The following is a 16,428-nucleotide window of genomic DNA, read 5'->3' on the forward strand; positions in this document are numbered from 1 at the left end:
AGTCAAATTGCAGGACCTAAACCTCAACAGAATATTGAGGTTTAGGACTACACAACACAGAGTTAGAAACCTTAGACTCTCTTCTTTCATCAGAAAAAAACAATCTAGCTGATTTGATTCTGGTGATATGTTAAAATCAGGCGGTTTCAGGTAAAATGCCCAATTTTTCCCAAAACGCTTTTTCTGAAGAGAAGCAAATTTAAGCAGAAAGGCGATCAAGGACTAAATTTTTAACGTTGATTGACACCTCAAACACCTGGGTAGTTGTTTACTTCTATGAAACCACAAAAGAAAAAAGACTTTTGATGACAAAACTACATTTATTTAGATTTATAACAGATTCAGAACCAGAAACACAGAACAAAAGGAATCTATTTACAGATGTGTGCATGCGTTTGAACTACAGTAAAGTCTCGTTATATCGATATCGGATATATCGATAGTCCCGGTTATATCGATATTTTTTCGGACTCCCTTGAATATCGATATAACGAGACTTTACTGTATTTACAAATGTGTGCATGAACTATATACAGGTGCGTGCGTGTGCACGTATGTGTGCCTGTTCAATACTGTAGTTCACATGTGTCAAAGTCAAGGCCCGCGGGCCGAATCCGGCCCGCCACATCATTTTTTTCGGCCCGCAAAACTTGTTAAATTCCATGATGATTGCTAAAATCTGAGCCAAAATTTCATATTTTTGGATGTCAACCACAATAAAAGTCATTATTCTTGACTTCAGATTTGAAAACGTGTTATTCATTAATTTGCTGTGTGCTCTATATGTAATATTTGAAGGGATTTAAACATTCTAATGGGTTCCCAAAATTCATAACGGCCCTCGAGAGGAAACCATAACTACAATGTGGCCCGCGGCAAAAAATGACTTTGACACCCCTGCTGTAGTTCTTTTAAGTGTGGCTGATGCTTCTCCATCTGCCTTTTAGCAATCTCTGTAGGAGTTGGGTGACCAGGCTCTGTGGAAATATTTACTAACATTGGATTGGATTGGATATGCCTTTATTAGTCTCACAGTGGAGAAATTTACATTTCACAGCAGCAAAGTGATGAAAGGAATGAAAGTAGAAAAACAAAATACATGAGCTGCTGGAAAGGCAGCCACTCTCGCGGCGCCGTCTTGAAGTCAAAAGAACAAAAAAAACATCATCATACTGTACCATTTTAATCTCATAGCAACAGAGTTAAAAAGGCAAAGACAATGCGCTTGAGACATAACAGTAGCATCACATGCGCTTGTGATGTTACAGGATCAACGTAACGGTCCATAACTTGACGAACTGGCCTTTGTGAACATCTGAGCTATAAACAGACTATTACATGAGGAATTAACCTCGCAAACAAAATAAAACTAACACACGTGAATACGCACCAGGACTTCGGAGTGGTTGTCTGGCGCGCTTCTGCGTTGCAGAAGCTCACCGAGCTCGACGGCAGAGGAATCTGGATCTGTTGTGTCGACTGCTTATTAGTGATGTATCGTTCGCGAACGAGCCGGTTCTTAGAACCGGATCTCTGAAGTGAACGAAGAGAGCCGGCTCCTAACAATGGGAGCTGACTTTTTTTTTCCCCCCCTCTATTCCCCGCCCCCAGTCTTCAGTTGAAGCCGCACGTGATTGGTCAAGAGCCGTGGTAGAGGCGGGACGGGAGAATTACAAACACACATAACACTATGAGTAGCACATGAAAGAGGAAAGAGCTTTCTGATTCTGATTCTGATTCTGAAAAGACTTTCTCAAAGAGTCATACCAGAATCATACATGACAAAGAACGTGCTGCAGTCCAAGAACGGGTCAATAAAGCCACAGCTGTTTGTCGAACAAGTGACATCCTGAACCACGACATCCAACATGTCAGTTACATGCCACTTTATTGAAAATTTCAAAGTGGGGACATGTCTGCTGGATTGTTTTGAGTTGAATGAAAGACACATTTCTGAGAATTTAGCAGAGGAGCTGGGGATGTCCTGCAGGATGCATGCACTGTTTTGGAGCCATTTGAGCAGGTCACTGGAGATCAGTGTAGGCAGGTACAGTGAACAAATGTTACCACATTATGCTGTATTATCATTTTTACTAGTTGGGATTATAGCATTATTAATATGAAAAGTGAAATTAGTGACAGCTGATCATCAGACCAGAGTAACCACAGGGAAAGTGAAAGTTAGCATCCACTAACTATACAAATATTTGATATAGTATATTTTTTTTTACATGAGTAATTCGTTTTTCACATACAGTAAAGTCTCGTTATATCGATATCGGATATATCGATAGTCCCGGTTATATCGATACTATTTCTATGCACGCACGGAGAAAATTACATGCAAACAGGGTCGGATATATCGATAGTCCCAGTTATATCGATATTTTTTCGGACTCCCTTGAATATCGATATAACGAGACTTTACTGTAATTGTACATGATTTTTGGTAGTTAATTTTAGCAAAAAAAAAAAACTGAGGATCCATTTGGGAGCCAAAAGACTTTACCAACATCATCATACTGTTCATTGTTCATCATACTGTACATTTTAACTTCACAGCTCTTTTTAGTGAGCTGAGCCAAAAGAAAAGAGCCGTAATTCACATCACTACTGCTTATAATCGTGACGAACACGTTTCGCCATAGCGAGGGACTCCAAGCTCCATGGAAATCATGTATCAGCCTGTGGAAACAGGCTGATTCATTCCTCACAGATCGGTGGCCATTTTATAGCCCGCCTCCTCCGTGGTCTACAAGGGCCGATTGGAGGCTGCATTTTTTTTTTAGCAATGCGCAACTGTTGCCCCCTCGTGGGAGGGAAATACATTACCTACAGTTGTGAAATTCACACACAAGATAGTGAAACCCGAATAAACTCGGGAATGGCGTTCTACGGCAGATTTTCAATTCCCGAGTAAATTCGTGAATGGCAGTGAATGAGTTAATTGCAACACATTTTTTTTTTTGCCTATATAATCATATTGTGCAGATCGTTATTTTTACAAATTCATGTTTATCCTTGTAATTGTTATTTTTTTTTTTTTAATGGAGGCTGGCATGCGAACAATTTGTCAAAGACCTTTAATTGCTCAAACCTCTCTGCTGGAGCAACTGCTTGTGTCCATCCCTCTATATGTTTGTCTGGATGCTCTTTCTTCCTTTCCCTTCCCTCCCCTTCTCTTCCCTTCCCTTGCCCTGACAACTCCAGTTTCAGCCGTTTGTTCAGTTCATCGGGCGGCGCTTCAAAGAAACCTCCTGCCGAAGCTCCGGTCAACGTGAAGTACAATGCGCCCACCTCGCAGATTCAACCCTCTGTCAAGAAGAGGAGCAGCACCTTGCAGCAGCTGCCCAGCGACAAGAGCAAAGCTTTCGATTTTCTCAATGAGGAGTAAGTCGGACACAAGAGATTGACTATAGGTTCATTTATATACAGTAAAGTCTCGTTATATCGATATTCAAGGGAGTCCGAAAAAATATCGATATAACAGGGACTATCGATATATCCAACCCTGTTTGTATGTAATTTTCTCCGTGCGTGCATAGAAATAGTATCGATATAACCGGGACTATCGATATATCCTATATCGATATAACGAGACTTTACTGTATTTACATAATGTTTGTAAATCAGCCAAATTTGAGAGTCAAATCAACAAAACGCAAGTCAAATCAGTCCTGTGATCAAGTACGGTGATACCTCGGTTTACCAACCCCTTGGCTTACAAACTTTTCGCTTTACAACTGTTACATTTATTTAGCCGGCTTGTTTTGGTCCTCTATTCCCCGCCCCCAGTCGTCGGTTAAATCCACGTGATTGGTCAAGAACGCAGCAGTGCAGGGGAAGGGGTTACAGACAGAGAGAGTGAAGCCAATCTCCAAAAAACAAAATGGCAGCCGACATTTTTTTATCCTCTATTCCCCGCCCCCAGTCTTCGGTTAAAGCCACGTGATTGGTCAAGAATGCAGCAGTGAGGGAAGGTGGTTTAAACATTAAAGAGACAGGCAGACGACAGAGAGAGTGACAAAATGGATTTCAACTTTGATAGTTCAAAGGCAGTGTGTCGACTGCAAGGTTAAAATATCACATCAATCAGGCTCCACAAACAAGCCATCTGTACACTTGATGCGAAAAGCTACCAACCCAGATAAACAGAATACTATTGATGAGGAACTAGGTACAATTATCACAGAGAAAGCACCTACGAGGGATAATTCCTCAAGATGGTGGAAGAAGAAGTCTACGTTCCTCATCAAGTGTTTAATGCTGATGAAAGCGGCCACTCCATTCCATCAAGCCATCAACGACCATCACAAAGATTAAATAAAACCACTTTATTATACTGTACAGTTTATTTCTTTACTTATAATACCATAGCACATTTATTATACATAAAATAAGATATATTTTGTGTGGTTTTAAGGCTTAAAAAATTAGGAAGTAGAAAATTATGTTTTATGGGCACTTAGGAATGGATTATTCTCATTTTAATGGTTTCCTATGGGAAATTAATTTTTGGGTTACACACTTTTCGCTTTACACACTGTCTGGGAACCAATTAAGTTCGTAAACCAAGGTATCACTGTATGACAAAATACATTTGAAAAAGCACCGATTACATATACCACAGATTAGCAGTGGAGAACATGGTGTCCAGACGAGAACAGAAACGGGCACAGTATCGGCAGGTTAAAGCCCACGTCCAGAAAGGGGAAGAGGGCAGACTACAGGCATATGGCTGGAGCCTCTCCAAGAAGCACAAAGTAAGTAGAAAAGTTCCTTCAGTCTTTCCTTCGTGTCACGATAGATTACGAACCTCACACTTTATTTGAAATGTGTTTATGTCTTCATGGAAAAATATTAAGGCTTCACCATTAATAGCCCGAATCTGTACCATGTACGATAAATCATATTTTTGAGGAGCGCTTAAACCAGGGGTCGAGAGCCATAATGTGGGAGGAAACCGGAGGACCCGGAGAAAACCCACGCGGGCCCAGGGAGAACATGCAAACTCCACACGGGGAAACTGGAGCGGGACACGAAACGTCGACCTCTGCACTGTGAAGCCAGCGTGCTAACCACTCGACTACCAGGCCGCCATGTCAGAATATATTATTTAAAATAACTTTGTGATAATACTCACAATTAATTCAGATTAATTAAGAGAACCAACTCACCTTCTTGGATTGTTAAAGTAATTATAAAAGAGGACAGAGCGCTAAAAACAGAAGTCTTTAGGAAGGCTACGCACACTGACCAATACTTACTTTTTGACTCTAACCACCCTTTACAACACAAACTAGGAGTTATCAGAACCGTCCAGCATAGGGCTAAACTAATACCAACGAGCATTGAAGGTAGAGAAAAGGAGTCAAAACATATCAGGAGAGCACTCACTAACTGTGGGTACCCTCAGTGGTCATTCAACAAATGTCAGAAAGAAAGAATAGGGAATGAAACCAAAAATTCTCACGATACAAAAAGGAGAGGAGTAGCAGTACCGTACATTGCAGGAGTCTCTGAAAAATTACAAAGAATCCTTTGGCAACATAAAATTCCTACTTATTTCAAACCGATAAACACGTTAAGGCAAAAATTAGTGCATCCAAAAGATAGGCTACCAAATGAAAAACAAAGTAATGTAGTTTATTCCATACATTGTAAGAATGAAAATTGTAAAGAGCAGTACATTGGGGAGACTCAACAAATTCTCAAAAAAAGACTTTATCAACATCGCAGGGATAATACTAGTGGGCCTCAATCGGCAGTACATTTGCACCTAAAAGCTAGCAACCACTCATTTGACGACAATGAGGTTAAAATCTTAGCAAAAGAACATAGATGGTTTGAAAGCGGGGTAAAAGAAGCGATTCTTATAAAACAACAAAATCCTTCTTTAAACCGGTCTGGTGGGGTGAGGTTCAATTTGGATCGTTCATACAATCGCCTGCTTAGGCAAAACAGGTTAGGCAACTTTCGTAATGCTGATGAGGTGATACCGGTGGGAGTGGGGGAAACAGGCCAGTCGTTACTCAGGAATGTAGGAACAATATATATATATATATATATATTTATATATATATATATACATATATATATATATATATATATATATATATATATATATATATATATATATATATATATATATATATATATATATATATATATATATATATAATTGATATATATACAGTAAAGTCTCGTTATATCCCCATCCCTCTTCAATTGCTGCTGTGGACTGCAAATTTCCCCATTGCGGGACGAATAAAGGTATTCTGATTCTGATTCTGATTCTGATATCGATATTCAAGGGAGTCCGAAAAATATCGATATAACCGGGACTATCGATATATCCGACCCTGTTTGCATGTAATTTTCTCAGTGCGTGCATAGAAATAGTATCGATATAACCGGGACTATCGATATATCCGATATCGATATAACGAGACTTTACTGTGTATATATATATATATATAAATAGGGCCGATACGACCAGTCAGACTTTAGTTCGCTGACGAAGCCTCTTGGATAGGAAGCGAAACATCCGAAACCTTCAAAATTGTACAGATGACGGCTGAAGAAACCTTCTCATCGATGGACCACTCCTGTACGACTGAGAGCTTACACAGACGTACTCACCATTAATATGAATAGTTTTCCGTTACTCATGATTGGTAAAAAAAAAAAATCCAGCCAAACAATCGAAATCAAAGTCAACTTGCCGGGTCCATAGGCAAAGCTACTGCTAACTAGCCTGCAGACTGCTCATTAGCTTGCACGCTTGCTTTCTGCTGTCTCTCACAGAAGTATATTGATGCTCACGTTAGCATGGGGCTTGTCAAAATGCCAGTGATATTCAACTGTTTCATTCATGGTATTGTTTCATTGCATATTAGAATCACGACAGAACTTTTTCTCTCCACAAAGGCGGATCCTTCCGTCCATTCAAGTGTACGATACTCGACTAGTCATTTTTTTACTCGTCAGGCTTATTGAAAAGGGGGCGTTTACCTGTTTCAACATTAACGGCCATAGGTCAGTATCAATCAAAATTGCGCTTTCCGCCAACTGACATGAAATGAACAGCGAAAAAGAGAGAATATGTACAGTACAGTATTTAGTTTTATCGGCGAGCCGGATGCAATCATCAAAAGAGCCATATATGGCTCACGAGCCATAGGTTCCCGACACTTAAACTCTTATGAATGAACCTTCTTGAAATGTCATTTTCTCACAGAACAATGGTGGTCAAGAGAAGATGAAGGACCTTCCTGTCCCGGTTTTCCTTCGACCTTTAGATGAGAAAGATGCCTCGATGAAAGTATGTTCATTTACTTTTGCTACTATTGAGCTGCTGTTTGTTGTTTGAGAGCTCCAATATTGGGTTCTTCTATACTCGGGGGCCCAATACGTCAATCCCGAGCTTATGTTTCTGTCCTTCAGCTATGGTGTGCTGCTGGAGTGCATTTATCTGGAGGTAAAACCAGAGATGGGGGTTCCATCGTCGGAGCCAGCGTATTTTACAGCAATGTGCCAGGACCAGAGAGCCCCAAAAAGAAAATAGGATCTCAGAGCAGCTTGGAAAAATTGGATGAAGAACTCAAGGTGTTGGTTACATTTACAACGTTTTTCTCAAGACGTAGAAAATAACAATGACTAAACTGAAAACATCTACACTTCTTCTGCTTTAAGGAACAGCAAAAAGAACTGCGACAACATGATGAGTTGTCATCCTTGGTGTGGATTTGTACCAGCACCCATTCGTCTACTAAAGCTGTTGTCATTGATGCTAACCAGCCCGGAACCATTCTCGACAGCTTCATCGTGTGTGATTCCCATGTCCTTTGTATCACAAGTGTCCCAGGTCTGTTGCTGAGTATTTTTATACAACTAGAAAATTGTGTATTTTTATGAAGTTAGGGAAAGTACGAGACCAAATTTCTGCTCCATAATAAACAAGATAAGACTTGGTGGATTGATGACCACGTCACAGTGAATGGTTCAATTCTGGCTTTGACCTTCCTCTTGTGGAGTTTGTATGTTCTTCCTGTTCCTGCCTGGGTTTCTCCGGGTACTCCAGTTTCTTCCCACATTCCAAAAACATCCCTAGCAGGTTAATGGAATACTCTAAATTGTCCCTAGGTGTGAGCGAGGATGTGTGCTACGCGTTTGCCATGTAGCTAATTTGTGGTGTTTCCCACCTACTGTACCCAGACAGATGGACGGATGGATAGATGGATGGATCAAAAAGAGTATCACTTGAGAATGTGAACTGGTCATAACATCTTATTTCTGTTATGAAGAAAACTTATCACACAATTTCAAAATACAGTGGTTTGTGAAAGTATTTGGCCCCGTTGAACTCAGACCTTTTGCCACATTTCTGGCTTGAAACATAAAGATATGAATTCTTAGGTTTTTTAGGACACATTTGTTTAGGACACATTTGTGAAGTGTGGACAACCCCCACCCCCTTTTACCCCCGCACCCTCACACACACACAACCCCAGTTCCCTGACGGTTTGAGTTTAATCCATCGTTGACCTAAATGGATGAATGAATGAATGATGAATTGAGTTAATCTGTGTGTAATCTCGTCTGCATATTAATGCACCTGCTCGGTGATGATCACAGAGGTCTTTTACAACATTGGGGAGCACATAGCATTGTAAAAAAACACTCCAGACAGGACTGGAATAAAGTTGTGGAGAGGTTATAAAAGCAGGATGAGAATATGAAAAGATGTACAGATCACGTGAGGAACTTTGCTCGTGATGAAAGCTAACTTTGATGCTAAAGCAAAATCTGTGATGGAACGATGAAAAACTAAACATACTCAGATGTTAAAATGGCAAAGTAAAAGTCCAGGCATGATCCTAATTGAGAATCTATGGAAAGATCTGGTAAAAAAAAAATTTTTACAAACACCCTCTATCAAACCATGTTAAGCATGAGAAAGGTGGACAAAAACATCAGTATCTGTAGGTATGCAAAAGTGATTGTTGCTCTTTGAAAAAATGTGGCTCTTCAAGATATTAATTTAGGGTAGCTAATCAGAAAGTAGAAAATTATGTTTTATGGGGACGGATTATTCTCATTTTAATGGTTTCCTATGGGAAATTAATGTTTGGGATACACACTTTTCGCCTTACACGCTCTGTCTGGGAACCAATTAATTTGTAAGACAAGATCAAATATTGGTCCACTTCACATTTAGGTTGTCTCTAAAAGTTGCACATTCTCTTGGATTTGGTTTGATTTCATGTCCCACGGCTACACGACCATCTTGAATACCGTGATAAAGTCATTGAATGCTTCAAATTGTTTGATAAATGGATGTAATGTGAAGATATTTTAATAGGAAGAATTTGTTGTTATTTTTGTGTGTGTAAAAAGGGGTTTACCTTAACTGACTTTTTTGGTATACATTGATACCTTGGCTTACCAATTTAATTGGTTCCCAGACAGTGTGTAAGGCAAAAAGTATGTATCCCAAACATTAATTTCCCATATGAAACCATTAAAACGAGAATAATCCATTCCCAGGTCCCCATAAAACACGACTTTCTAATTTTCTAAGCCTTAAAACTACACCAAATATACCTTATTTTATGTATAATAAATGTGCTATGGTATTGTAATTAATGAAATACACTGTACTATATAATAACGTCGTTTGATTTACCTTTGTGATGGTCGTTGATGGCTTGATGGAATGGAGTGGCCGGTTTCATCAGCATTAAACACTTGATGAGGAACGTAGCCTTCTTCTTCCACCATCTTGATAAATGATTCCTTGTAAGCTTTGGCAGCTTTATCGTCAGAACTGTCTGCCTCACCATGACGAATGACACTATGAATCCCTGTATTTAATATGGGTGATTTAAATAACAAAAATCAGTTTAACAACTTTTTAATCACGCATGTATACAATAAATAAATTACAAAATAAATACAGTTTAACTTCAATGGAGTGGATTTTTTTCTGAAAGGGTAACATGTATTTTTTTTTTACGAACATACATGTAGCAGCCATGTACTGAAATAAGTGTTCCAAGTACAGTAAAGTCTCGTTATATCGATATCGGATATATCGATAGTCCCGGTTATATCGATACTATTTCTATGCACGCACGGAGAAAATTACATGCAAACAGGGTCGGATATATCGATAGTCCCGGTTATATCGATATTTTTTCGGACTCCCTTGAATATCGATATAACGAGACTTTACTGTACTTTTTTTATGCAAAACAGTAAATAAAATCTGGCTTCACTTTAAATTACAGTAAAGTCTCGTTATATCGATATCGGATATATCGATAGTCCCGGTTATATCGATACTATTTCTATGCACGCACGGAGAAAATTACATGCAAACAGGGTCGGATATATCAATAGTCCCGGTTATATCGATATTTTTTCGGACTCCCTTGAATATCGATATAACGAGACTTTACTGTATTTTCCTAGATTGATCCACAACTATAAATTTCAGGTGCCAGAGAGACCGATTATCCAGCCGGTGAGGAACTCAGCATGACGTCAGAAACTGCGCCCGTCGACAAGGCCTGTTCGTCCAACAGCAGTAACAGCTCAGCCATCAGTGATGGCGTGCTTGAAGGCATCACCATCGTAGGCTGCACAGCTGAGGGAGCAACGACTGTTGCTCAGGGAGCAGACAATGCAGGTAAGGAAAACGGAAAGATGGGTAAGCAATTTCAGCTTTTTCACCACCAACTCCACTTTACTACAAATTGTGACTTTTATAGAAACCACTGAGGAGAACAGAAGTTCTGCTAATCAGAGAGGAGTATACAGTGAATATGCCTTCACTGATCCTTTGGGGTTGCAGCAGACAGAAGAGGCTTCTACCAATTCTCCTCAAAGGTAATCTGGTCAATAACCCAAAAAATGTCATTTTCACGTCATTGTCTTCCGATGGCTGCAAGGCAACTATGAGACCCTTTCATGTTACCCTGTAATCCAGGGGTGTCAAAGTCATTTTTTGCCGCGGGCCACATTGTAGTTATGGTTTCCTCTCGAGGTCCGTTATGGATTTGGGGATGCCATTAGATTATGTTTAATCCCCTCCACATATAACACATACATATAAATTATACATATAACTCGTCTAGTTTGGGGGTCACCGAGTGCCCCGAGTCCTCCGACCACCACAGGCACGACTGTCACCCAGTGGTATTTCTCTAGTTTCTCATGTTCCTTCTTTCTGATGTTTCCATCACTTGTGTCCACTACATCTATTACAACGGCTTTCCTCTGCCCTTTATCGATGATCACGATATGTGGTTGGTTCGCCATTACCATCTTGTCATTCTGTATCTGGAAGTCCCACAGTATCTTTGCTCAGTCATTCTCTACTACCTTTGGAGGTGTTTTCCATTTTGACCATAGGGTTTCCAGTCCATACTCCGCAAAGATGTTTCAGTAGACCATGCCAGCCACCTGGTTATGGCGCTCCATGTAGGCTTTCCCTGCCAGTATCTTACACCTCGCAGTTATGTGTTGGATTGTCTCAGGTGCCTTTTTCACAACCTACACTTTGGGTCTTGTCTGGTGTGGTATATCTGTGCCTTGATGGCTCTGGTTTGCCTGCGGGCAGTTAAACTCACCTCTCACTTCTTGCTTGTTAAAAATACGACCCCCTTACAGTTCTTTGCTCAGCAGTACCCACAACGTCCTTTTCGTTGTCCAATTGAAATTACACACATTGCTTCTCAAATGACCCATCATTGATATACCCGTGTTTTCAGATTAATGCCATATGAGTGCCTTCTTATTTTCCTTTCGGCTTTTCCATTCAGGGGTTGCCACAGCGAATCAGTGTCCTCCATCTAGCCCGGTTTTGTGCATCCTCTTCTCTCACACCAGCTACCCTTACGTCCTCTTTAACAACATCCATCAACCTCCTCTTTGGTCTTCCTCTCGGTCTCCTGCCTGGCAGTTCAAGGCTCAGCATCCTTCTCCCGATATAGTCATTCTCTCTCCTCTGGACATGTCCAAACCATCTCAGTCTGGCCTCTGGCTTTCACTCCAAAGCCTCGAATATGAGTTGTCCCTCTGATATATTCATTCCTGATCCTATCCAACCTGGTCACTTCCAAAGAAAACCTCAACACCTTCAGCTCTGCTACCTCCAGCTTTGCTCCCTGTCTTTTCTTCAGTGGCACTGTCTCCAGTCCAAACATCATGGCTTGTCTCACCACCGTTTTATACACTTTTCTTTTCATCCTAGCTGAAACCCTTCTATCACACATCACACCTGACATTTTTCTCCAGCCGTTCCAGCCTGCCTGGATACGCTTCTTCACCTCCTTTCCACACTCTCCATTGCTCTGGACAGTTGACCCCAAGTACTTAAAACCTCCACCTTCTTTATCTCTTCTCCCTGTAGCATCACTCTTGTACTTTCTCTTGTACTCTCTCATTCACACGCATATATTCCGTCTTGCTGCGACTGATCTCCATTCCTCTCCTTTCCGGGGCATACCTCCACATCTCTAGTTTCTCCGCCACCTTTTCCCTGTTCTCGCTACAGATCACAATGTCATCTGCAAACATCATGGTCCAAAGAGATTCTTGTCTAACATCGTCTGTCAGCCTGTCCATCACCATAGCGAACAAGAAGGGGCTCAGAGCTGACCCCTGGTGGAGTCCCACCTCCACCTTGAATTCCTCCGTCACACCGACAGCACACCTCACAGTCATGACAATGCCTTATGAGTGAAACGTCTCAATATTGAGGTGCATTTTTCAGGTCGTATTTTATTTCTTCCAAGTAAACGAATTAACCTTTTCAAGGACAGGGTTTATGACAGTGTGCATCTTATGTTATTACATTAACAGGTGACATGTGAATTGTGAATTTCTCCACTGTGAGACTGATAAAGGTTAATCTAATCAAATGTAATCTAATCATTATTGGTGCTTTTAGTGGTTAATTATAACCAATCACGCCACATATGTAAAAAGAGTACCAGTGGCATTTGACAGCTTGAGTTATGATCTTGATTCCCCTTGCTTAGTCGAGAGTGTGACCTGGTAAAAGGTGGCGTGAGTTCAAACTCCACTGCTGAGGAACAAGATCTGATGAGAGAAGAGGCGCAGAAGATGAGCAGCGTCCTGCCCACCATGTGGCTTGGGGCACAGAATGGATGGTGAGAATCAATGATATTTGACAGAATCATTTTCTTTTTTGTGTTGTTTTGTGAGCAGAAATTCATTGGGTGTGTTCATTCTATTTCTCCAGTGTGTATGTCCACTCCTCTGTGGCACAATGGACAAAATGTCTCCATTCTGTCAAGCTGAAAGACTCCGTACTCGGCATCATGTAAGTTCATTTAATTTTGCTAATTGAAAAGCTTGGCTAACCTGACTTTTTTTTTTCTTTCAGTCATGTGAAAGGGCGTGTTCTGGTTGGCCTGTCTGATGGCACATTAGCCATTTTCCACCGTGGAGCTGGTGAGCGATATAAAATTCCATCTCTAAAAATCATCATTAAATGGTTTTGTCACTTTTTTTATGTTTCAGATGGGCAATGGAATCTGATCAACTACCACTTGCTCGACTTGGGGAAACCTCACTACGCCATCCGTTGCATGACGGTGGTGCACGAAAAGGTGTGGTGTGGGTACAGAAATAAGATATACGTGGTGCATCCCAAAGCTATGAAGATTGAGGTAAAGTTATGTTTATGTTCTGTTTGTGGTTATTGAATGTTTACCCATTTCATGTTTTTCACATTGCCCGCCTTAGCTGTTTTGTTTTGATTGATTTTATTTAAATCTCTGCTTGATGAATTTTGACAATGAAGAATGAATTTTCTCTCATTTATAACATTTTCGTGTTGCTTATCGTTTTAAGAGTGCGCACGCATGTTTTTTAATTAGTCACTGCAGAGTAAAAGCTGTCAGTCCAAAAAAATGTATTACGAAAAATTAAATTCCATTCATTTTGTTGTCGGCAGCAAATGAATTGTGTTTGGATTTGAAACATTGGATTGGATTGGATTTGCCTTTATTAGTCTCGCAGTGGAGAAACATATGAAACATATGTTTCTAATGACAAAAACGTGATTCTTTTTCATTTGAAATAGAATCCAGAATTGCATTGTGGGTAATTCTTGCAACTTTCGGTTCTGTAGATAAGAAAAAATGTATCTTTATTCATTTCACAATGGAAAAAAAAAATCCCGATCTACAGCAGCGAATTTATGAAAGGAAGAAAGTTCAAGAATATAAAGTATAGGAGCTGCTGTAAAGGCAGCCACTGTCGCAGCACCATCTTGAAGTCATAATTACATAATACCAAAATACAGGTAGCATCCGATTTATGACCAGTGCGAGTGACAACCACCTGTACTTAGGACCACAACCACCAGACCCTTTTTTTTTAATTCTCCGGACAAGAACAAGTAAGATGTTTATTTGCCGGAGCACAGAGAGAAACCGCTTCTCTCAGCATTGTATAAGAACTATTTTTTTTTTATCGCTGTCAAAGGACCATAGGTAGCGTTGTGGCTGCGTTGCCAGATCCGCTCAACTTTCAGCAGGCCTCATTATTTTAACAGAGAATATTTGCACAAAATGAGCATTGCACAAAATGAGGATACAAAATAACAGTTTCTTCACAAACGCGTATGACAATTTTGGCGTGACGAGAACGCCGCGTCGGGCCCACGCCGCCACCGCCTCTCTTAGACTTTTTTCTTTCACCGCCTCTCTGAGACTTTATAAAATGATAAAAATGACACTAAAAGTTATAAAATGTAAACATTCTTTAAAAACAACAGATTGACATTCTATTCTGTCGTATAAACCTCGCGTCGGCCATTCTGAATGCATTTCGACCGTTTTGTCGGAACGGAACCCGGTCGTAAATCGGATGTTACCTGTAATACCACAAAACGCAGACAAATGTGAAATGTAGTATTATTTTACCACGCAGAAGTCATTTGATGCACACCCACGTAAGGAGAGCCAGGTGCGTCAGTTGGCATGGGATGGTGATGGCATCTGGGTATCTATCAGGCTGGACTCCACCCTCAGGCTCTTCCATGCCCATACTTTCCAGCACTTACAGGATCTGGACATTGAGCCTTACATCAGCAAGATGTTGGGTTGGTTCACTTCATGTATTTTTTTAGCCACCATTGCACACATGTTTCATGTTTAGTGTTGCGATTGTCATGCAATGATTTATTTATCTTTTCAGGTACGGGGAAACTGGGCTTCTCATTTGTGCGTATCACTGCTCTCATGGTGTCATGTAACCGTCTGTGGATTGGTACTGGAAACGGAGTCATCATTTCGATCCCTCTTGTCGACAGTGAGTATTGATTTTAATCTGTAATCAATTCGTGTTTTGGTGAATACTCTGATTTTAGCGATCAATGGATAGATGATAGATCGGAGGAGTTAGGCAAGGCTATGGAAAATGACAATGAAATTCAGGGTTGCAAATCTTTGCTTGAAATGATTTTGCCCAACGTTTATGGGACTTTTGCAGGAGTATTTTTAGCTTTTACAGAATGAGTCAAGTTATCACCACATACACTCATAAATTCCGGCTCCAAAATTTGGATACATGTTGTACTAGTCTACATTTAACCAGATTGTTTCAATATTATATACTAAAATAAAGTGACCGTGAGAGTTTTGAAAGGTGCTTATTAATGAATGTATTATTATTATTGTTGTTGTTGTTATCTAGCTAGCTATCTATTAACTATATAGATATCTTGCTAGCTTTCTATCTATTTGAGTTACTTCCGGGTTGAGTGAATGCTGAAAACTTATCCTGTGACTGTAAAGTGACCTTGAGAGTTTTGAAAGGTGCTTATGAATGAAAAGTATTATTATTATTATTATTATTATTATTATTATTATTATTATTATTATTATTATTATTATTATTATTATCACATCTCTTTATTTATATAACGTTTTCACAACAGCTGCAGTGGTAACAACATGCTTTATAGAACAAGGAATTTTAAAATGACAAAATACTCCTACACATAATAAATACACACAACATAAGACATGAACAGTCATGCAATCCGAACCATTTGGGAGGGAAAACATTTTTCCAGGACATTTTTTTTTCCTCACTTTTCCTGACTGTAAAATTGGTCAACCATTTTCCAGCTTTTGGATTTTGGGTTGGATTTGGCTTTATTAGTCTCACAGTGGAGAAATTTACATTTCACAGCAGCAAAGTGATGAAAGGAATGAAAGTAGAAAAACAAAATACAGGAGCTGCTGGAAAGGCAGCCACTCCCGCGGCGCCGTCTTGAAGTCAAAAGAACAAAAATAATTAAATAGCTCAAAGACAATATGACAACCAAAGACACAGAGTCATTCATTCCTTCAGGACTTACTGTACCCTCTTTGTAATGACATG

General features: G+C 40.0%; 1 protein-coding gene across 2 annotated transcripts in view; it reads left to right on the plus strand.

The window, feature by feature from the left end:
* Nucleotides 1–16,428, plus strand: part of spag9b (sperm associated antigen 9b) — a 70,029-nt gene that overhangs the window by 46,023 nt on the left and 7,578 nt on the right. The window contains exons 14-26 of one of the 2 annotated variants that reach the window (XM_089016093.1): nt 3,211–3,390; nt 4,631–4,763; nt 7,241–7,324; nt 7,447–7,608; nt 7,696–7,867; nt 10,502–10,693; nt 10,776–10,893; nt 13,050–13,181; nt 13,274–13,354; nt 13,418–13,485; nt 13,555–13,703; nt 14,971–15,142; nt 15,238–15,351. In XM_089016093.1, the coding sequence (XP_088872219.1) occupies nt 3,211–3,390; nt 4,631–4,763; nt 7,241–7,324; nt 7,447–7,608; nt 7,696–7,867; nt 10,502–10,693; nt 10,776–10,893; nt 13,050–13,181; nt 13,274–13,354; nt 13,418–13,485; nt 13,555–13,703; nt 14,971–15,142; nt 15,238–15,351 (1,757 nt within the window). The remainder of the gene's footprint in view (nt 1–3,210; nt 3,391–4,630; nt 4,764–7,240; nt 7,325–7,446; nt 7,609–7,695; nt 7,868–10,501; nt 10,694–10,775; nt 10,894–13,049; nt 13,182–13,273; nt 13,355–13,417; nt 13,486–13,554; nt 13,704–14,970; nt 15,143–15,237; nt 15,352–16,428) is intronic. The other variant, XM_089016094.1, reaches the window with a different exon arrangement.

The sequence above is a fragment of the Hippocampus bargibanti genome, linkage group LG15 (assembly GCF_051943395.1).
Source record: "Hippocampus bargibanti isolate YZ-2025 linkage group LG15, ASM5194339v1, whole genome shotgun sequence".
In the NCBI taxonomy this organism is placed as follows: Eukaryota; Metazoa; Chordata; class Actinopteri; order Syngnathiformes; family Syngnathidae; genus Hippocampus; species Hippocampus bargibanti.